The 21,482-nt window shown below is 41.7% G+C and overlaps 2 protein-coding genes across 3 annotated transcripts; one reads left to right on the top strand and one right to left on the bottom strand.

Annotated features, from left to right (window-relative positions):
• Positions 1-727: 727 nt before the first annotated feature.
• heatr5b (HEAT repeat containing 5B) lies at positions 728-18,678 on the bottom strand. Of its 2 annotated transcripts, none has more exons than XM_063874621.1 (36): positions 18,612-18,678; positions 17,930-18,094; positions 17,635-17,846; positions 17,101-17,209; positions 16,789-16,938; positions 15,865-16,036; positions 15,613-15,770; positions 15,231-15,525; positions 13,674-13,829; positions 13,100-13,350; positions 12,447-12,558; positions 12,192-12,344; positions 12,003-12,102; positions 11,797-11,906; positions 11,539-11,702; positions 11,196-11,371; positions 10,953-11,058; positions 10,672-10,862; positions 10,277-10,436; positions 9,889-10,078; positions 9,517-9,686; positions 9,290-9,428; positions 8,800-8,979; positions 8,284-8,535; positions 7,286-7,467; positions 7,130-7,198; positions 6,790-6,969; positions 6,458-6,698; positions 5,991-6,227; positions 5,391-5,518; positions 4,434-4,578; positions 4,009-4,281; positions 3,495-3,719; positions 3,230-3,381; positions 2,902-3,115; positions 728-2,011 (listed from the first exon to the last, which is right to left on the bottom strand). In XM_063874621.1, exons 2-36 carry the CDS (start codon positions 18,053-18,055, stop codon positions 1,704-1,706), a joined length of 6,186 nt encoding a protein of 2,061 aa, XP_063730691.1. In that variant the 5' UTR covers positions 18,056-18,094; positions 18,612-18,678; the 3' UTR covers positions 728-1,703. The 2 variants fall into 2 exon arrangements, with proteins under 2 accessions (XP_063730691.1, XP_063730692.1); XM_063874622.1 differs by having other exon boundaries at positions 15,276-15,525.
• A 176-nt stretch (positions 18,679-18,854) lies between these two features.
• Positions 18,855-21,136, top strand: gpatch11 (G patch domain containing 11). Its single transcript, XM_063874623.1, is given in 9 exon segments — positions 18,855-19,031; positions 19,239-19,465; positions 19,554-19,595; positions 19,702-19,822; positions 19,934-20,024; positions 20,183-20,296; positions 20,299-20,331; positions 20,567-20,648; positions 20,742-21,136. Coding segments are annotated over 9 exon segments (816 nt in total). The 5' UTR covers positions 18,855-18,981; the 3' UTR covers positions 20,798-21,136.
• Positions 21,137-21,482: the final 346 nt, after the last annotated feature.

Genomic DNA, 21,482 nt, shown 5'->3' with positions numbered 1-21,482 from the left:
GAATGACGTCAGCAACGACGGTCACGCCCACAGCATGTTGGATGGGAGCGCTCGTTTCCCTTACCCAGACTCTCAGATTAATTTAACATATTTTTTTAATCAAAATGATAACATGATTCAATCTGTAACAAATCTTGCTGAAGAATGAATTTTAAAAAATGCATTTGATTATTGTCTAGAGGTGGACAAAATACTCAGATCTTGTACTTAAGTAAAAGTACCAGAGGGTAGGAATACTCTGTTACAAGTAAAAGTCCTGCATTCAAAATGTTACTCAAGTAAAACTACAGAAGTATTAGCATCAAAAATATTAAGTAAGTACTAAAAGTAAAAGTAATTATTCTGCAGATTGGTACATTTCTGAATAATATATAGTTTATGTCTTCATTATAAATATTGATGCATTAAAGTGTTATCAAAGCTGGTAAAGGTGCAGCTAGTTTTAATCACATTGTATACTGCAGGGTAGGTTGTGAATTTACTCCAGGTGTAACTAAAGTCTGATTTAAGTGTTGATTATATTCCATATCATTAATCCAATCTGTAAAGTAACTAAAAGTATTAAATAAATGTAGCAGTACAAAGTAGCATAACATGGAAATACTAATACTAAAGTACAAGTACCAACCAATTGTACTTAAGTATAGTACTTGAGTAAATGTACTTACAGTTACTTTCCACCTCTGCTATTGGCTAAGTGTGAATTCATGTACAGACATCATTACAGTGAGGTCAAAGCAACTTTAATCACATTTTAAATAAATAAGGGTGGAATGTAACACAGGACAATTTGGACAAATCTGCCAATTTATAATGGAAACTGACACTCGACCGTTTAGGTAGCTATTACTTATTGACAGAAATGGATCAAAGTTATAATCAATACAACAGTCTTTATGAGATGCAGCACATACTAAATTATGTAGTACCCCCCCCCCCCCCCTGTTTATCAGCAGATCGATTAACCGTCTCTAAGAATTACAATTTCTGCCCAAAAACAATTCAAAAGTTTATGCATTTAATATTTAAAGGGCTCTCATAAAATTTGATTCAAATCTCAATGATATGCAGTCATTTCTCAGCATTGTTTAAAAGCATGTAGCAGTAATGTTTACAACATAATTTAAGAGACAAAACACTCCTTCAAATAAAGAAACTAAAACAAAAATAAGAAAACATCTATCAGTTACAATCAGGGTCATATTCCAAACCACCTCAATAAAACATGCATGATTGGAAACAAAAACAAACAAAAATACTGCCACGCTTATGGTGACGCAAAATCACAGCAAAAATGGCACAGTAAACGTTATATTTTAGATAGTGATAAAATAATAACCATACATAAAAGACATGATAAGGAAAAAAAGATGGGAATAAAAAAAGTAAATTGTGTCCCTTAATAAATGTGCAGTAATGATACATTCAGACAATCAACATTTCCTGCAGATTTTAAAAGTGAGTTGTTTTTTAAAGCGAACAATGAAATGCTTATTAATGATATTTACACACTTTCCTTCATAACTTTAAGAACAGTTCTCATCCATCAAATCCAAACGAGATGAAGAATAAATAAATATACTTAGGAAACTGCAGTTGATTCAGACACAACATGTGACACTCTGTTGACTGACAACAAAACAGACCTACAAAGACAACATTCATTTGGGCAGTGAGAGTGTACAGAGCATTTTAAGGGGGGTTCAGAAGAAGTTAGTCTTGAGTTTGATGGTGGGAGCAGCCTGCACTTGGGGCTGAGCTTGCCTGGCTGCAGCTTTGGCTCTGCTGCTGGCCTGGTTGGCCCGTATAGCTGATTCCAAACAGATTTTAAGCTCAGGTGCGGCACTGATTACTGTCTTGAAGGCAGCAGGATAGAGGGGGCCAATCCGCATTAAGTTCTGAAGGGCAAATTCATGCAGGCCTCTGGAGACTTGAGGCGCAGAGGAAATGGCATTTTCATCCAAAAGGTATGAGATGAGGGTTGGCACCAGAAGAGCAAGCAACTGCACCCCTGTTAAACACACCATAACAATGACACAATTAAAAAGGAAATCGCTAACAAAAACTAATAGTAAAAAACAGAAATGAGCTGGGAGAGTTTAACTGCACTGTTGACAAATGGAAGTGAGGTAACAAATCCAATTAAATTCTCCAAGGCATTAACTGACATGTGCATTGGCTGGACTTGAAGTATTAATGGGTTTTAAAAATGAGAGCTAAGCCAAAAATGTTCCTTTTTGGAAAATTAAATGATCGTTTGAGTAATTTATCAAGCCAATTTACAAACTCTATGTGAGGATCCATGCTGATTATCCTTGTTCGTTTTCCTGACAATAAAGCACTGATATTGTTTCTCAGACAACAAAGCCAGTAGAGGCAACCAGGTTTTATGGCCAACAGCTACACAAACGAATGAATACATTGATCAATCAACTAAGTAATCTGTAGATTTGTATCTGCATCAATCAACCAATCTGTCTTGCAATGAATTTGTAGTTGCAGCCCTAAATATGTGATGCATAATCTACAGCTCCAAAATAAAACAGTTTGAACACCAAACATGGAATATGCCATAGCTAAATATAACACATATAGGAAATCACTCATCCCTTTATAGATTTGTATGCAGTGCAGTGCTTTAATATGGAAAAGAGAATATAAAGATATAATTGGGGGAAAAAAACCCAAATGATATCAAATATACAGTATAGCATGATGTGGAAATCACTAGACGAGTTGACAGCAAACCAGTGCAGGGATTCTAAATTCAGCATTGAATGCTCTAAAGTTTCCTCTTTGATAACACATCAAAACTGAGCTAAGACCTACTTTAATGCAGCTGAACACTGTAATGGAACAAATACGGATCTTTAGTGGTCCATTAGGCGGAGGCATACTTACGGTTCTGCTCTTCCCCCATACCGACGAGATTCTCCAGCACCCTGATGCCCTCCTGCACAGCCTGCAGCTCGGCATTAGTCCCCGGGCGACTGCGCTCCACCGCCTTCAGCTTCTCCACCATGAGTGGGGCCAGAGCGTGGATGTATGGCGTAGACAGGGCACGGCTGGAGTGCTGAAACACTGACAACAGCAGCTGGTAACACCGTGCCTGAACCTGTGGCAAAAAGAATGATGTCCTTACTTAAACATGGCTACACACACCAGGATTACACCTTTTGATCAGGCAGTAGATATTATCATATTTCAGCTGTGTTTTTAAGGTGCTTACCCAGGGATCGCTGGAGTTGAGGGCGTTTCGGAAGCGGTCCATGCAGCCCTTCTGCAGGACGGTAACTCCTACAAGTTCATTGCTGGCAGACAGCAGGAAGAGTGTGATCGCTGTTAACATGCTCACCTCATCCATTTCAGGCCTGGACTCCTCTACAGAAATACAGAAATACACAAACAAGCATGAATACTGTCAATGAGTAACAAGGCCATTATATTTTCTTGCCCCTGCTTCAGAAAGTTCACAATCAAACTTGTGTGTTTACCTGGCTGTGAGTTCTCCAGGACAGACGCCAGGCTGCTTCTCACCAGGCCTGTCCACTGTGCCTGCATGCTCTCCACACGGGCCAGTGGAGAGGTGATGATGGTTTTGATGCCCTGCAGGGCCGCTGACACAGTCACAGGCACCGAGTTATCAGCGGTCTTAAGTGCCGTTTCCCTCAGCACCCCCGTGATTAGGAAGAGCACCGTGGGGAGGATGGTCATGCTCCCTGTAAAGAATATATAAACTGTGAGCCTGGGCGATCGCTGTACAAACACCACATTGCTATGGTAGTAATATCTATACTTACTCCTAATCTCACATAACATAGAGCAGTTTACCATATGCTTTTTGTAAGGCACAGAGAAACCATAGCATTAACAGCCTTTATCATCGGCATAAATAAACCTGATAAAACGCAGGCCAAGCAGGCTAGTCATTCTAAATAAATCATCCATGTTGGAACAGAGATTTTCATCACTGTGTGCTGTGTTGTTGTACTTTGCTCCGGGCCTCACCGGCAGGAGAGCAGAGCGAGGGCAGTTCTGCCAGGATGGAAACTGTGTTGGCCACAAGGCGCGCGCTTTCCTCGGGTAGCCGCTGAGGCCTGAGTGGCACGTGGCTCGGTGATTCCCTCACACGTGCATTAAGCTGCGGCAAGTGGCGGACCAGGATGAAGACAAGCAGCTCCATGGCTGCGAACACCAGAGACTTGCCCGGGACGAGCTCCCCCGTGTCTGCTCCTTCCCCGAGGCTGGGCTGAGAGTCTTTCTCGCCTTCTTCCTCTTTGCCTGAGCAAAATCACAGAGACCAAAATCGCTCAAACATCATCTTGAATTAAAGATTAACAGACTTCAAAAATGGTGAGGCAAAACAGCTTATTGAGTTTGGCATTTTCACAGTCTCACATTGTAATGTAATGTAAAATGTGTTAGTGTCTAACCCCTGGCGGCCTTCTGTCGCTGCAGATGGTCCTGTGCGGCCCTGATGGTCTCCTGTACGACAGCAGTGACCTGGAGCTGTACTGCAGGAGGATCCCGAGTCAACAGCAGCCTGTGGAGCACGTTCAGGAGCTCCACTGCCAACAGCTACAACAGAAATAACATTTACAGTAATTTCTCTGTGAAAGAATGAGGAAGTGAACATTGATATTCTACACATCGTTTCTGGCTCCACAAGCTGTTAAGTAGAAAAGGGGCTTTTTATGAAAGTTTTATACAGCAAAAAGACTCATGCCAAGAACCAATATGAGGGGCTGTATCATCACACATCTTATTTCAAAGGCTCCAACAAACGCAGCCGAGAATAAACAACCGGCTTATTTTGTTGATTTAATCAGTGTATCCTTCGAAGCCCCTCAACATCTGAATTATGCACTGCATGGCAGTTGAATGTTTAATGGAGCACTGGGGCGATCCTTGTCTCCTCATAAAGTCAGTAAATATCACGTGACCCTGTGGTATTTACCAGATATTTGCACTAAGGTGGTGATCAGTCACTGGTAAATATATCACCACAGCAAAGTGTAAATAAAAAAGGTCATGAATAAAATACTTATAAATGTTTCTCATTTGATAGTTAAAAGTCAATCTGCAATCAACAAAGCAGGCCTCTGGATTTGTATTTTTAGTTATTAAGTGGTTTTCCGTTAACATAGGATAGTAATGCTGCCTCTGAATTGCAATTTAAAACAGAGTAAACTTAACATAATAAAATACAAATGCTGTTTCCTGAAACGCAGACACACATTTCAAGTTTAAATAGTTTGATAAGTATATATATTTTTTCAAATGTGTATTCAAACATATTTTAAAACAAATCCTAGGAAAGTGGAACACATTTTCTACAAAATCTCTCCTCTGTAGATCAGAAATATCTGCTCCTTGACTTGTGTCTTTACCTGGTCCTCTGCGATATGGATCTTAGCGCATGGAGATTCGAGCAGAGTAAACAGGGCGTGCAGGCAGGACATCACATGTTCAATGGGCTCCTCGGGCCGGGGGAAGCAAAGAAACTCTATACTGACACCTGAGAGACAGAACGCAGAAATGCACTTAGGGTGTGTTGATGCTATTCTCTTCTTCTATCCAATGCTACCTCTTTCACTGTGGGAGGATGCAACACGTGTCCATAGCTGTAAGATAAACAAAAGCTACATAAAAGTATTTTTAGAAAATTACATGTAGAGGTATTGAGTGTCTGTGAGGAACAAAGCCAAACAACTACATTTGTGGTTGTATGCTTCTTCCGGCATTTCAGGTTGACGTTAACATGTATGTCATCACTTCATTATATCCTCTCAAAGGTCTGTGTGAAACCGTCACAGTTAAGATATGCACCTTGACCTTTTTCCACCAAATTTTAAACACTTAATAATTGCGTTCAAGTATATTATTAGTGCCAGTTTAATAAATAAAAAAACCTACAGTTTCCCTGAGAGATAGCGTTCACGAGACGTTACATGAATGTTATATAGCACAAATGACGAGCGTCTCTTTACCCAACATCAGATGCATCCTGTCTCTGACCGACTCCTCAAAGCTCTTTTTGGTGGAGGAGGGTGCTTGAGAGATGGCAAGAGCCTTGGAGAGAGCTGAGGGCACGTCTTCTTTCTCTTCAGCAGCCCCGAACCCGGTGCTGCTCAGCCACAGGGCCACAGCATGCAGGACAGGGGCCCAAGAGCTGCGATAGTGGAGTCTTGCTGTGTCTATAGTCTCTGGAGTGTAAAAAGCTCCCCCTGAACACAATGATGGGGAAAGGACTTGTTGGGAACACATTACTGAAAGGCGATTTTTATTGTCATTGACATATTTGTTTTAAGCAAGGTTTTTGGAAAAATCAGGAGCATAAAATTCCAATTTTAATGGGACCAGAACTTAAACCAAGAACTTGTGCTATGTGCATTTAACCGTGCATATGAAGACATTTTATTAGTATCGATTTGGTGGATAAGAATTAGTCTTGTACCTTCAGGGGGCAGCTGACTGGAGAACTCCGCAGGCAGGGTGAGCAGAGCGTAGTCCCGCAGCATGGCCAGCCACAGGCGGCTCAGCGACGGCAGCTCAGGCTGCACCAAAGTGATGAGGCTGTCGGGTGGTAGCACGTCTGCGCCAAGATCATCGTCATCGTCGTCGTCGTCTCCACTTGGGACTGGCTTGGCAGGCTTAGACTCGGCCTCTTTCTTGATGTTCATCGACACCACATACACCTGGGAAAGAAGGTTGGTGTGAATTGACAGCTTTATTACAGTATGGACATCACTTGCATATGGGACTGTGTGATCGGGTCTTTAGTCTCACCTCAGCCCAAGCCTTAAGCACAGCCAGTTTTTCCATGGTGGTGGCACTCTCACTATACAGCTGACTGGATGAGCCTTTCCCAGCCTGCACCTTGTCCAGCGACGACACCAGCAGGTTGTGGACTCGCCGCAGGTCATTGAGGTCACTGACTACGCCACTGCCAATCCACGTGCTACATACCTTTAGTCACATAGAGAGGTCATGGTAACAAACGAGTCACTTCAGGGCTGTTTATTTGAACGGATGTTTCATTTCAAACAGAGTGGGCTAGGTGCATCTCACACTTCTGAAATAACCAATCAACCTTTTAAATGTTTGTTAGCAAAGCAAAGGGTCTTACCTGGCATGCTTTAGCTGTGATGTCAGACGGAGTATCAGGTGAAAAGGCAGGTCTTAGGGCAGCTCCGACCTAAATGCATACATGAATACATGCTTACAATTGGTTTCACTTTCCTGTGTGGCTTTTTTGGGGGAATTTGATGTATTTCTGACTCACATTGGCTTGGTATTGTTCCAGGATAACATGGCCTGGGAACTCGGGCTCTGGGACGGACGCAAACTTTTTAATGATGTCCTCCAGGGCCTGCAGGCCGGCCATCCTCAGCTGGTTGCTGTGGTCTGTGGCCGCCATGAATGCCATGCGAATGAGGTCTGACAAATGGAGCACCAACTGATCTCCTGGATGGGACAACAAGGATTGTGTGAGGAATAGAAACATATTTCAAAATCGTTGTTTGGGATGTGACTCGCCACCTTAATCAATCAATCAGTACAATTTACAACAGAAGTTTGTTACATATTCAGCTTCAAGTCAGTGCAAGTTCAATAAGTACCAGTGATTTTTTTTTTCACCATCAAGATGTAGAGCTGAATATTAGAGCAATGACAGTTTTTCAGTTTATGGTAATTTAAACTTTAGCCAGTCTTTGTTCCACATGTGTTTTTAATGGGCCTTTGATGCCATGTAGCTTAATAACCACCTTTCTTTAATGGAAACTTACTTAAGAGACAAACAGAAGCACACAGCAAATACACTTTTAGAAGTTGACACAAATAATCTGTATATTGAGCTAGGCTGGGATTTAATTGAGTTAAAGTGCAACTTTAAAGGGATTAGTTGAAAACACTGTGAGCCTTTTTGTAGCTGCTGCTTCCAGAGCAGCTTAAAATTAAATTAAAATAAAAACTCCACCTTATTCCAGATTACCTTATATAAATCCTGGTTCTACTGTTCGTCACAGAGAAAACAAAATTCTGTCCCAGTTTTGCCTACTCATCTCTCTTTGTTCCATCTTTACACAAAATCACATGAATGACCTTCAATCAGCAGCTAACACTTCCTGAAGGTCGCAAAAACGTTTATAAACCGAACAACTGCCTGTACCAAACAAACAGCTGTACTGGTTAGAAGAAAATGTGTTTCACACAGATCAAAGGTGGCATCTATCATCAAAAGTGATCTGAGCTGTTCCGTCCTGGCAACATGCCAAATACCTTTGGGGTTCTTGGCTTGTGCAGAGCGGGCGGCCGCCAGGTCAAAGTGCGCTTTGTCATTCTCACACAGCAGGATGATGCGACACAGGCAGTCCGCGGCAAATACCCGCGTCACCCAGCGTGGCGCCACAGAAGGCTTGGACTTGTCGTCTTCGCCCAGGCCTGTGAACATGCTGTCATCGTCCATCTCGTCCTTTTTCTCTGAGTCCTCCTCATCCTTTTCAACCTCGAAGACAACAGGTGCTGCTACGTCTGCAAACGAAGACAGACACATTCATGATAAACAGATTTAAAAGAGAAGTCCACCAGGTCACTTCAATGACAGATAATAAATGCATTTTGTATCCTTTGCTGACATGTGCATCCAAACCTCAGTAAATATCTAAACTGCTTTCGGGATGTAAAATAAACCTGACTTTGCTTCTGAGTGAAACTTACTTTGTTCTCTATTCCATCCTTAAATAATTTCAAGTCACAAAGTCGTAATTAGTCACATTTGCGGTTCTAAAATGTTACCTGTTGTTGCTGCAAGGACATCTTTGCAGAGTTTCAGCCAATGAGAAAGCTTTTCTACAGCAAGAGACGACAGCATGTGGCCCAGTGTATCATGGATATCAGAACACAGCTTCCTGTCCGTCTCCCGGTCCAGCATGCCAAACAGAACGCCCTCCAGGCCGGTCTCCGTAATGTTCAGATCTAAACCAGGGGCAAAGAAAACACATATAAATGTAACCTTTTTCAGTGCAGTGTTTTTGCAATGAGGCTCATTGGCATAGTAAGGGGGAAGTTTTGACACTTTGAGATGTATGCTTAGTACCTAAATTAAAAGTTTGCAATAGTTAAGAAGCACAGATTTGCTACTTTTCTGGGAGCACAGTTAAGGGAGCATGACAACCTTTTGCCTGTATTGACAATTATACAGTTTTGTCTTATTTGTGCAGGTTTAGCAGCCACAAAAGCCGAAACAATAATTTAAGTGCTGGTCAGTATCCCGGTGTGTACTCACGGATTGTAGTGTTGTCTCCCGCTCTCTTTGCCAGGCTCATGGCATACTCGCAGACCTCTGCAGCCTCTCTCTGAGCGAGCTGCCTTAGACAGGCTACGGCAGCCCGGCGCAGCAGCAGGTGAGAGCTGCACAGGTGCACCTGCAGGGATTCGACAGTACAGTAGGAATTTAAGATCAACAATTACTGAAACTACTATCTAAAGTCATGATATCTCATCATGTCTTACACAGAGACAAGGCACCAGACTGGACAGGTTGACATGGCGTGGAGCAAACATGTGCAGCTGCTGCAAACAGGAGATGGCTGCTGCCTGCACGAGGGAGTCCGAGTGGTCCTGCATTATGGCACATCCAACCAGGCAGGACGAGCGGATGGTGGAGATGGTGGCTCCATTTCCTGGCAATGACACAGATAAGCAGTCAGCCTTATTAGCCTTTTTAGCAATCACAATCAGAGTATGTCGTTAGGTTAGGGGCTTGGAGAGTGAATACGCTGCCACCTGCGGGCCGGGAAAGAATATATTATGTCTACAGCATTTAAAGGGTCAAATGTGAGTTATACAGGGAGGTTTCTGATGTTTCCCTTCTGCCACAGTTACCCTGTAGTTCTGGTCCCACAGTGGTGATGAGAGCTCCCAGGCAGCGCCCCAAACACTGGTGCACTTCTGTGTGGGACGGGGGCACAGTGAGGAGCAGGGTGAGCACCAGGGACAGAGTGGGCTCCACATAGCCTCTGTACATAGGACCACTCGAATCCACAATCAGAGCCAGAGAGTGCAGAGCCCATGTCTGTTAACAAGAGAATAACAGTATTAGTAAGCTGTAAAGCACAACTGATGAAATAAGGATTGGTGTGGGGTCAGTTTAGAGAATAAATAAATTGGTAAAAACAACACAATTTGATCGAGGTAAACCAATCTATAATCCAGTTCAGTTGGGGAAAAAGCAACAGGAAAAAAAGGATAGTAAGGCAGTAATTCACTGTACCTGGACCTCATGAGAGGACCCATCCTGGGCCAGCGCCAATAGGATGCTGACACTGGTCTTTAAGTGCTGGCCCGAGCCAATCCCTCCAACATATCGATGCAGACAGCCGAGAGCCAGTGAATGGCCCGTCCTTGATACCACATCACGGGCAGACTTCAGTCTGGGAATAGAGGAAGAGGAGAGATATGGATCACAAGATTAAAGCCAAGGAAAGACAGATTCAGTTCAAGATGGATAATCAGGACAATCGAAGACTGAAATTGACCTACAATAAAATGTGATCCAAACTCTCTGTAACTGATTAGAATGGTCGTGGTCTCTCTATTTATATTAAACTGGGAAATAACGGAATAGAGAGAGAAAATAGAAACAAAATACAGATACGAAATAATTACTTATCAAAGCTGGTCTGTGCCATTCTGGCGATGAATGTAGCCTCTCCCACCACCTGAGCCATCCTGCCTAGGGCCTCTCCAGCAGCGCAGCGCAGGATGGGGTTGGGATTGTCCAGCGCTCCCATCACCAGTGCCAGGGCCGATTTACGCACCTCCTCAGGACCCAGAGTACTCTTGTTCTCAGCCAAACCCTTCAGCGAGAAAGGAGATTATTTCTCATTACATAAATGATGAAACATGATATTCCTGTCTCAAGAGGATATGAAAACAGGTTTTCCCACCTTAAGGGCACTAAGCACTGCAGTAAAGATGTTTAGTTGGACTGCCTGCTGTCGAACTCCTTTAGCCTGCTTTATGCACTCTGCAAAGTGGTCCAGCATCTGCAGCCTGAATCATATTGGGTGTGAAACACAGTGAGAATTAATGTGTATCAATCAAAAAGAGAACACATGAATCACAAAACGATAAGAAGAAAAATGTTGCAAATTTGTCCAAATCTCCACAGCAACAACATCATTTCTCACCTGTGTTTGAAGGAGACATGGGGAAAAACAACACCGAACAGAGCCACTGAGGCATCGATGACGGACACACCCAAAGGGAGAGGGCCCGGGATGGCCTCGCCTACAGGAACACGCAGGTAGATCGAGGAGGGGTCGTGCTCCAGAGCTCCACTTCCTGACGCACTGTTGGGCTGCAGCTGTATGAGGACCACAGAGTATTATTAACAGATAATAATGGATCCTTTTGAGTACAGTAATATTTTTAAACCAAGTAACAATGGCAGTACAAACCAAACATTGTCCCTTATTTTTAGAATATGTATTACATTTGGGATTTTTCATTGCCATTGATGATTTTACTAACCTGATCCTCTATGCACTTGTGGTCCGTCTCTTGTAGCCAAGAACCCATGAGCACACTGTCGTCATAGTGGCAGAGAGAGCGAAGCAGGGAGGTGGTTGTGTTGGCTGAGTTGTCAGTCAAAGTGAACTCTGCCACCAGCTCCCTCAGCAGGGCGTTGAAGCTGCCTATAACAGAAACATTTAATTTGTTTTTAAAAACACCTTCCAAAAAATGTTAGTAAAGCCTGGGAAAATAAAAATGCAGAAAGGACTGTGTTACCTTCATAGGTCTTCGGTGGCAATAGAGCCAGGATGTCGTACAAGCGGAGCCTCACCATCGCCGCGCTTGCTTTCAGGTGAGCGCCATGGACTTTAATGATGGCAGGGACACTGGATTTTTTTTTAATGTTTAGAAATATAACCTTGAAATAAATGCAGGAAATAGTTTACAAACACAACACGATGAACAAACTGCATCACACTCACTGAGACATCATGGTCATGGCACATTCAATGGGAGTCATCAGTCTACGGATCACATCTTCTGTAAGCAGCTCGGGACAGTGGGCCACAAAGCTCCGCATGGCTACAGAAGAGAGGAACAGGCGTGTTGATCAATTGTGTGTGCTCACAATACAGAGCATAGTAAGGGGGTTTGTGTGTGTGTTTCTTTACCACACAGTGCTCCAGCTCGGCCCTCCAGGGTGACCTGCCAGGTAAAGGCGTCTCCTCTGGCCTTCTCCGCCTCCAGCTCCTTCTGCGAGCGAGGAAACACGTTCCTCCACAGCAGCAGCATCTTGGGAAGGTGATAGCGCACGAGGGAGGGACCTGGGCACAAACACAATGTGGTTGTCAGATTGAGAGAGAGGGGCACAGTATTGTTGATAAATCAAAGTTAAAAGATATTAGAGTTTGGTCTGGGCGGCTCACCGAGAGTCATGAGGGCCCCCAGCAGCAGCCATCCTGCCTGTGTGCGCTGCAGGGACAGACGACTGTTCTGCGCAGCCGTCCTCAGGAGGTCTTCAGCTATACTCACCACCAACTACAAGGGAATAACACAGATCATCTTTAAGGGTGCCATATTGTAGAAAGTGATGCATTTGTTTTAATAATATATCAGGTATAGGTTCTTTATAAAAAGAAAACTGAGGAAGTATCAAAATGCCTAATTCATGGAGAAATGTCCAATCTCGATTTAGGAAATGTTCCCTTTTAAACAAGCCGTCATGACACCCGTGATGTTGTAACTATAGAGTCCCCTGTAGAAGTGCCACTTATTCTGTGTAGTTGAAACACAAACTGAACCCTGGTTACGGTATTATTATGAAGAAGGTGACAGCGCAAGGAAGGAAGACCGAAAACGCAAATCAGATGGGTGTTTTGGAAACAGTGCTTAAAGTGACGGGTGCCAAAACGAAGCATTTACAGCTTAAATTCATGTATTGTTTCTTTAAGGCAGAAAATAGGAGAAAGATTATGTGTTTGAAGCGTGTAAATATGTCCTAATGTAACCCCACATCCCACTTTAAATCTATATAGGAAAAGCAAAGTGGCCGGTAAGATTACATTCTGAGGCCACACACCTTGCCCTTAGAGTGGGGGATACCAAGCGGACACTGGTGCACGCCTCCCAGCAAAGCAGCCATCGCGAAGCTGTAGCCGCTGACAGCCTCCGGCGAACTCTTCAGGTTGTTGATTCTCTCCGCACAGCGGTCCAGCAGCGGGGTCAGCTGGTACGGCAGTGCCACGGCAACACAGCGCAAACACCAGGCAGCGGCCAAACGAGCCGCCATGCTTGGGTGCAGCAGCACTGAGGTGACGGTTTCAAGGAGTCCTGGGGAAGAGGACATGGCGATGTTAACAAATCAGTCTACATCTGAATGGAGACTATAATGTATTTTATTCACTTTAACGGTAATATGCAACAATTGCCATTACAGTTAGCATTTCATGTATTTTCAGTCATTTAAAGAAGACATGTATGTAGATTGACATAGCTGTCATCAGCTATATTCAGTTTTAGGGATAGTGAAATGTAAAAACCCATTACCAAAGTTACAGAAGAGGCTGGTCAATGTCATATAATTCAGTGTTAGGTGTATTATCAACTATATAATCCCTGAATGTGAATATACATTTGAGGGCGGTGTGTCTCACCTATAGAAGGTTCCTGTATGAGCGGTGAAGCCGTGGCACTCAAACTCTGCACCAGGCTGCCCAGCTCTTTGAGGGCACACACCATGACATGCTGGCTGGCAGAGACATCAGCTGCCCCGGCCTTGTTCTCTCCACTGATGTCATTCACAACTGCCTCTGGAAAAACACGAGGCAGGGAAAGAGAAACAAAAGAGAAGAACTTTTCATTATGAAAATGCAAGAATGACCAAGTTGAACAAGATCAGAAATCCTCTAAATGAATGTTCAAATTAAAAATGTGTGCAGCACCGTTACTTTGATTGATATTTTTCTGGAAAACAAGGCATGTTTTGAAGTGAATTATTATCATCTGATATGGTCCTAAAAATGGCTATGTTGTAACATTAGGCACTGGCCTTATTAGCGTATGTATTGCTGTCACACATTATGAATCTGAATTTCCGTTTCCCACAAAATACTGAGGAGCACGTTGCTACAAACTCTGAGGATTTCAAACTGTATGAACAGGACACACTGGTTATAGCTGTATCAATGGATAAAGTGACAAAAGAAAAACAGTAAATCTAAACTCAGGTAAATCATGGATTAGAATTTTTGAATGTCGTGTATCAAGAACTTTAAATCCTCAGAGCTTTGTATTGGCAACACTCAAAACGGGTCAGACAGGAAAGGAATTAAATAGCTTTAGAAAGAGGAAGTCTGCTTCTTGAACTGTGGCAATCAGGTTATTCCATACAGTTTAGGATACCAGGAACTAAGTATAGAATAATGAGGGGAACATATGTCTCCAGAAAATCATACTTCAAGTAGATCGTTCATAGATATTTCAAAATACAATTTCTTACAGATCCAGATGGTTGGAAAAGCAGCAAGGATAGTAAAGAGCCCAGGACCAATTCTCAAGAGAAACTGACACTCAACATAGTTTTCTATAAAGAGTACATTTCATAACGTTGACATCAGTTTAAAGGTTGCAAAGCAAATCAGAGTAAGAATCATCCTTTTTGAATGAGATAAAGGTGATTGAAAAAAAGATTGTTGTATCGGGGGAAAAAAAAAAAGACGACATTTTGAGGAACTGAGATCAACAAAACTTAATGATGGAAAAACGTGCAAATATTAATTGCTGGGGGGGGGGCTTGTTTCTACGATGTGTCTGTTAACTTAGAGGCACATGCAGTTTTTTCTGCTGGTGTAAGCCAGATGTCTAAAGTCAAAGTTGTGTCATGCTCCTTAGGGATTGCAATACAATAACAGAATGGCAAACAGCCTGTGGAGGCTTTGCAATATCACAAGCATGAGTTACTCAAATGCTGAGCTAGCAATGGATGATGTTACTGACATTGTAATGCTGCTTGTGGTTAAAAAGAAAAAGTAAAGAAAGAGGAGAGTGATCCCAAAAGGCAAAAGCAGGAAGCAAAGCAAATATAAGGAAAGCCATGTCCAAACACAACAAGACGGAAAAGAAACACCACCTCTGTCGACACACAAGCCAAACCATGCAAGAGTTTGAGAAACTCAATGAATTAAAAGTGATAATAATGGATGAGTACTTACTCTGTAATGCTCTGAACCGTGATATTTCCCCCCCATCCTCCTTACCCACAGCCCTCATTTGCTTGCTGATGGCTTGGCAGATTTCTTTGCCGGCTGCAATTTGTGCTTTTTCTCCGAGTAAGCCCCCAAGCGTGGCGCGCAGCATGAAGGAAACACAGCGGCGTGAGTACACAGCCTCAACGTGTGTCTGCGTGGCCCTTGGGTGGGACACTAGGTCCAAAACGTGGGAGAGGAACGTGGCAAAGTTGCGTTCCAGCCACTGACCACCCAGCGTAGTCACAAACACGACGTAGGCCTGGGGAAAAATATAGAGGGCACACGTGTGAAGTCTCTGAATCAGAAAAGGCAGGCTCATGTTCTAATGTTTGAGAATCCACCTCACCTGTGTGACGCCCACCCGCACCTCCCTGCTCACAGAGCCTCCCCCCTTCAACATCTCTCCTCCGCTCTTCAGGAAGCCCGATCCACCACGCAGAAAGCCTGTGGCCATGAGCTCCAGCACCTCCTCCAGAGTGGCCCGCTTCACGTTCTGGCGCATCACTGAAGAATAAAAGTATTGAGTTCATGAAGAACACAACTGGTGAGCTAGTCTTATAACTGGACATAAACCACACAAATCAACCCTTTACCCTACCTGCTGCTTGTTTGGGCAACAGGGCGGTGGCCATGACTGTCCCCAGCAGTTTGGCCACTTCTACTCGTACGCCATAGTTAGATCCTTCCAAGGCTTTAAAACACAAAGTGGCCACGTTCTCCAGTTCTGTGGTCCACATGAATACTGCCTCGTTCTGCAGCTCCAACAGGTGCTGATCAGAGAAGAAGAATAAAGATGGGATCCTGTTAGTAACCTCTACATTATGCATCCGCAGTTACGATCTCATTATTATAGACATATGGATGATGCATACAAACAATTTGGATGCTTATACATATCTTTGCAATATATTACTCACCACTTGGAAAGTGTTTATTTCATCAAGTGCTTACTGAAGTTTTTTTGAGGTATAATATTTGTAAGAGGGAAATGTTGCCCTTTTTACTGCATTTACTTCATGACTTGAGTTACTAGCTACTTTTCAGATTTATATAATTAATACAAAATACAAATCTACTCATAAATGATTATGTAACATTATAGGCAAAGGGGAACTTTGTTATATAAATTACTTCAAATGAGTCCCCCATTTACCAGCTGCAACACTAAGCGATTGACACATGAATGCATCAATTATGCAGTATAGGATTCTAAAATAGGCCCTTGTGCATAATAAGTACTTTTACTTTTTGTAAATCAACTAAAAGTAAAAAAACTAGCCATATAAGTGTTATATCGCAACCATTTAGGTTGTATTAAGTAATACGTATGAATGTTTATTCTACAACTGCTATTAACACAACTTGTACAATGTCCAGTACAACCGTCATGTTTTCTAAACAGAAAATTATCTTTCGCAATAGGGGGGGAATTTGCTTAACACATGAGTTGATTCAACATAAATGACATAGCAAAATATGTGTGATTTGAAACTCATAATTCCATTATCTTTCTGAGACTAACCTTTGCAACTGCACAGCGAACGGCCATGGACCTGTCTGTGAGCAGAGAGCGGGCGTTCTTGTAGATATCTCTGTGACATGAAGCTGCAGCTCCACCCAGACCGCAGAGCACCTTCTGCAGGCTGAGAAGGATCTCTCCTCTGCCTTGGGACTATTTGAAAACAGGACAAATCAAATAAATGTTACATTTGTTTCTGAAAATACATCTCTTTTAGTTATCTATTATGTTCCTACTTTCCACTGCAAAATTTGACCAAATACATTATTGCTGAAAGAAAATGGAAAGCTGCATTCCATTGCCAAATATACGTACCTCTGCACTCTTTAATGCCTTTAACATGTTATTAATGGTGTCTGGAAAAGAGCTTCCCAGCATCCTGCCCATCTTGTCATAAAAAGCTCCAACGCATGCCACTGCAGCACTGCAACATATGTTTACATTATAGTTCAATGATTTGAGAAACAACCCAATAATCAAACAACACCTAATTGTGTTCACATTTATAACTTCAATCTCCTATTCAAACATTCATACTGGCTTTTTTTCAATCCACCGTGTCAAAGAGGTATGAAAGATTGATGGAAAAAAGCCTGCAGTAAAACACTGCAGCTTCAAATCTGTTAGATTCCACTAATATCAGCAAGAAAACACAGCATAATATCTGTTAATGTACACTTAATCCCCCCTTTGAACATGAAATGTCATTCTGCAGATTAACATTTGGCTTAACTGCTAATACCCTTGAAGGTGAGCCTACAGTAAATAACCAAAACACTCTAAGCAGTGGTAGCAGCAAATGTGTAGAATGACTGTATTTATAAAAATAAAAAATAAATGGGATCCTACAGTTTTGTTGGCAAGTATGCAGGAGTGTCATCCTTGCTTTTGATGATCTCATTGCATTTATCCAGAGTCTGGAAAACAGTGAAGGTGTCGCCGATGCTGTAAAGGGTAGCAAGGTTTTTGGCCAGAAGTTTTCTTGTTGGTGGTCCAGGGGCGCTGCTGATCAGCCCTGTCAGCTGTTCTACCAGTTTCTTCTGCTTCTCCTTCACATCCACCTGCCATTCAAATGCAGAACAATGTCACAAACTGCCTCTAATGAAACCCACTAAGAAAACAAAGCTGAAATCTCAATTGTCACCTTATTTGCTGCCACAAGCACTTTATCCAAGAAGCGGAGCCATTCGAAGATGAAGACAGGCCTCTTTGCTTCGGTGATCTGGGCCAAGGCATCTTCATTGAGCAGCAGACTGTGAGCCAGCTCCATGGCGAGGACCTTTCAAAACACTGCTGCACACCGTCGCCTCTGCAATGTTAAATAAGTGAGTAATCTTTATCAGTAAACGTTTCTGTTCTAATACAAGCCATTTCTCCCAGTCACCTAGAAAGTAAATAAGCACCAACTAAGTCACTAAAGATCTGTTCACATTTGCCGTCCTTGCAATGCCTGTATCAGCTGGATGCAAGACACACACGTAATACTACAGACATAGCAGCTGTCAATGCCTTAGAAGTAGTTAACTCGTGTTTTGGTGACGCAAATCTGGTAGAAATCTGAACTGTCAAAGCTGTGTATCGTTAACACTTTCCTGCTCTGTGCTGACAGCTGAATGCCTCCAGCTGTTGATGGTTAGCTGGTTAGCAACCTAAGCTAGCTGGTTACTAAGAGGAAGCTATACTCTAAAGCGACACACACTCACCTAAACTGAGCGTGAGCTATCTTTTAGTATCTTTTAAAACATTAACAAAATTAAAAAACACTTCTCCAACAACACCTTTGTGAAATATGTCATATGTATATGTTGCTAAATTGTTCATCTTACCTGTTTTCGACAACCTAGGGATGAATGATGACGAGTATTGGCGGTGTCGCATTAAAATCAGCCCGACCTGAAACCAAGGAAATAAGATGCACAAGAAAAAACCATGGTAAGATGAGTAGAAAGAACATATTTCAAAGTATGTGCAGGCTTTGTCCCAGTTGTCTCCTTGCATTTAAATTAAAAGAGGTGGTTGAATTATTTGTTTAAAAAAAATTGCGGAACGTTATACTCGTTGCGTCACCGGTAGCTACTCGGAATGTATATTTGAACGAACCAAACACCAGTAAAGCAAATACAAATCCACAACCGGATTATTTTTTAAAGTGCTTTAGCTCTGATTGACTACATTTTTGCTTTTTTCGCGGTCATAATGTCTGACGAGGAAGAGGACTATATGTCTGATGCATTTCTCAGTAAAATGTAATCCTTGTGGAGGTTTTTAATTAAGCTACTTTATTAACATTACTGTTATATCATTTACTATTTGCCCAGTGGTAACAGCCCTAAAAATAGGCTTAAATAATTGGGAATTTGCAGAGAGTTATGAAAATAAAGAAGTGCGAATTTAAAGTCATTCTGACACTTGTATCATCCTAATACCTGTTTCTATGTCCCTCTGTCTTTCAGACCAGATGTGAAGCCAGGTGTCAGCATGGTGAGGCGGTTAAAAGAATCGATAAAGAAGGAAACACAGCGCATGGAAACAAACATCAAAAACCGCCAGAAGACATATAAAGAACAAGAGAAGGAAAGCAGAGAGGCAGCTTTACAAAGCTCCATTTGCAATGAGAACAAGGGATTTGCACTTCTGCAGAAAATGGGTTACAAAGCTGGTCAAGGCCTTGGGAAGGCAGGCAAGTTTCTTGTTTATTTGATTATTGTATTTTGATTCAGTTTTGCATTTGTACTGTGTACTCATTTAATTATATGTTGCCTCTTTAGGAGCAGGAAGGGTTGATCCAATTCCTTTAAACATCAAAACCGGTAGGCAATACCTTTATGAAACTATTTATTTGAATCTGGTAAAAGTATGTGAAATCCAACTCCTGGCGTACAGTGTTTGATTTTTTGTCTTTGTATGCTAAATCAGACAGAGGTGGAATTGGAATGGAAGAGGTGAAAAAAAGAAAAGCTGTGGAGGAACTTGAACATTATCGTCAGAAAGTACGAGCCAGACAACACAATGAGACAAAGTCTCTGGAAGACTTTAGGTGAAGTTTGAAGCCGTGAATGAGATGCACTATAGCTGTGAATATGATCTCCCATCCTATCATTCAAGTGTTTCAAAATCTGTGTATGTGATGTTGTGCTTTTTACACCAGGTCAAGAGTAAGGACAGAGAGAGAGGAGCGGAAGATTGAAGGAGATCTCAGAAAGAGTCAGCGAGCCTGTGAGCAGCTTGACAGTCAGAAGGTTAGAGGAATTAAGGTTACAATATAAGGTCATCGCTATAATACAGTTCTGATGCTATTTTTAAAGAACATTACCATGCATTTAGTCAAGTTCATCTATGTAGTAACAGCCCTTGTTGTTTTGTCTTTGTTAATCTTTTGTCTATATCGGCTTTGCAGGGCATCATTGTCCCAAGGGAAGACTGGTACTGGCCTAAAGTAGAAACTAATGAAGAGGAGGAAGATGTTGAGGAGAAAGAGGAAGAAGAAAAAGAAGAAGAAGAAGAAGAAAAAAAGAAGAGGATGAAGAGGAGATTGCTGAATTGACCGTCAGTATTGAGTTTTGCTTGTTAACAGTGATGTGTAATTTTAATACATTAACCCAAATCATTTTTGTTGTCAAATAAATGTTTGGTAATAATGGTTCAAGAGTTGTTGCCAGTAATCTTACATAGGACATATTGCACATTCTGCCAGTGTATAGTACACTATTGTTGAACTGGCATAAGGTGAATAATCCTGAGTAGAATAAATGTATTTCATATGTGCCCCTCTTTGTTACAGTCTTTTGACAAACTGCAAATTTTGACATCCTATTTGAGAGGAATCCATTTTTACTGCATATGGTGTGGGACCACCTACAATGGTAAGAGTGTTGACAACATAGCTCTGATGTTTTATGTGTGGATACTATTTCCTTTGCAGATATTTATATTTATAAATACTTTTTTTATTACAGATGAAGACGACTTGTGCTCTAACTGCCCCGGGGACACAGCAGCAGATCACGATTAAAATCATTTAAAAAACATAATGAACTACTCTGATAAGTAGTTAAGGAAATAGTTGATCACAAGTACGGAAATATGTATTTATTGTTCCCATTTGAATCTGTTTCCATGTCCGGAAGAACATCAATGTTTATTATGTTTGTACGGTGGACTTTATTTTTTTTAGATCTACGTTTACTCCATGGGATATTCAGCATACCTTTTTTATTTACCTTTTTAAATGTTTAAAACATGTTTCAAGAGCAATTGATTACCTGTGTTTTCATTAAATGTTTGAAGATGTATACTTTGTCATCTTGTATTTTCTTCAAACAACTTAATAAAACAATAATATAATACATTACTTTAGATTTAATGATTGTAATTGTGTCTTAGTTTGTAAGTGACCCTTAGTTGTGAGTGTATATAGGTCAGATCTTCAAGCATTAAAAGAAAATCTGTACCATTAACAACTCCAGCTTCCATGAATCTTAGCAGTTGTCTCTTTGCTAAACCTTGGGAACTGTAGTTTTTGGACGCTTCAGCGTTTTACCACGAGGCACATCTTTTGTTGAAGCTACAAATGTACAACACAACATAAAAAACATTTTTAAAATCAATCAGTCAGTTATATATAATATAGTAGAAAGCCACCCAAAAATATGAATAGAGTCGCCTACGTAACTGCTATTAAAAACAAACACATCATG

The sequence above is a fragment of the Eleginops maclovinus genome, chromosome 22 (assembly GCF_036324505.1).
Source record: "Eleginops maclovinus isolate JMC-PN-2008 ecotype Puerto Natales chromosome 22, JC_Emac_rtc_rv5, whole genome shotgun sequence".
Classification (NCBI taxonomy): Eukaryota; Metazoa; Chordata; class Actinopteri; order Perciformes; family Eleginopidae; genus Eleginops; species Eleginops maclovinus.
Note: the sequence above shows the minus strand (reverse complement) of the source record. Positions and strands in the feature narration are given on the sequence as shown.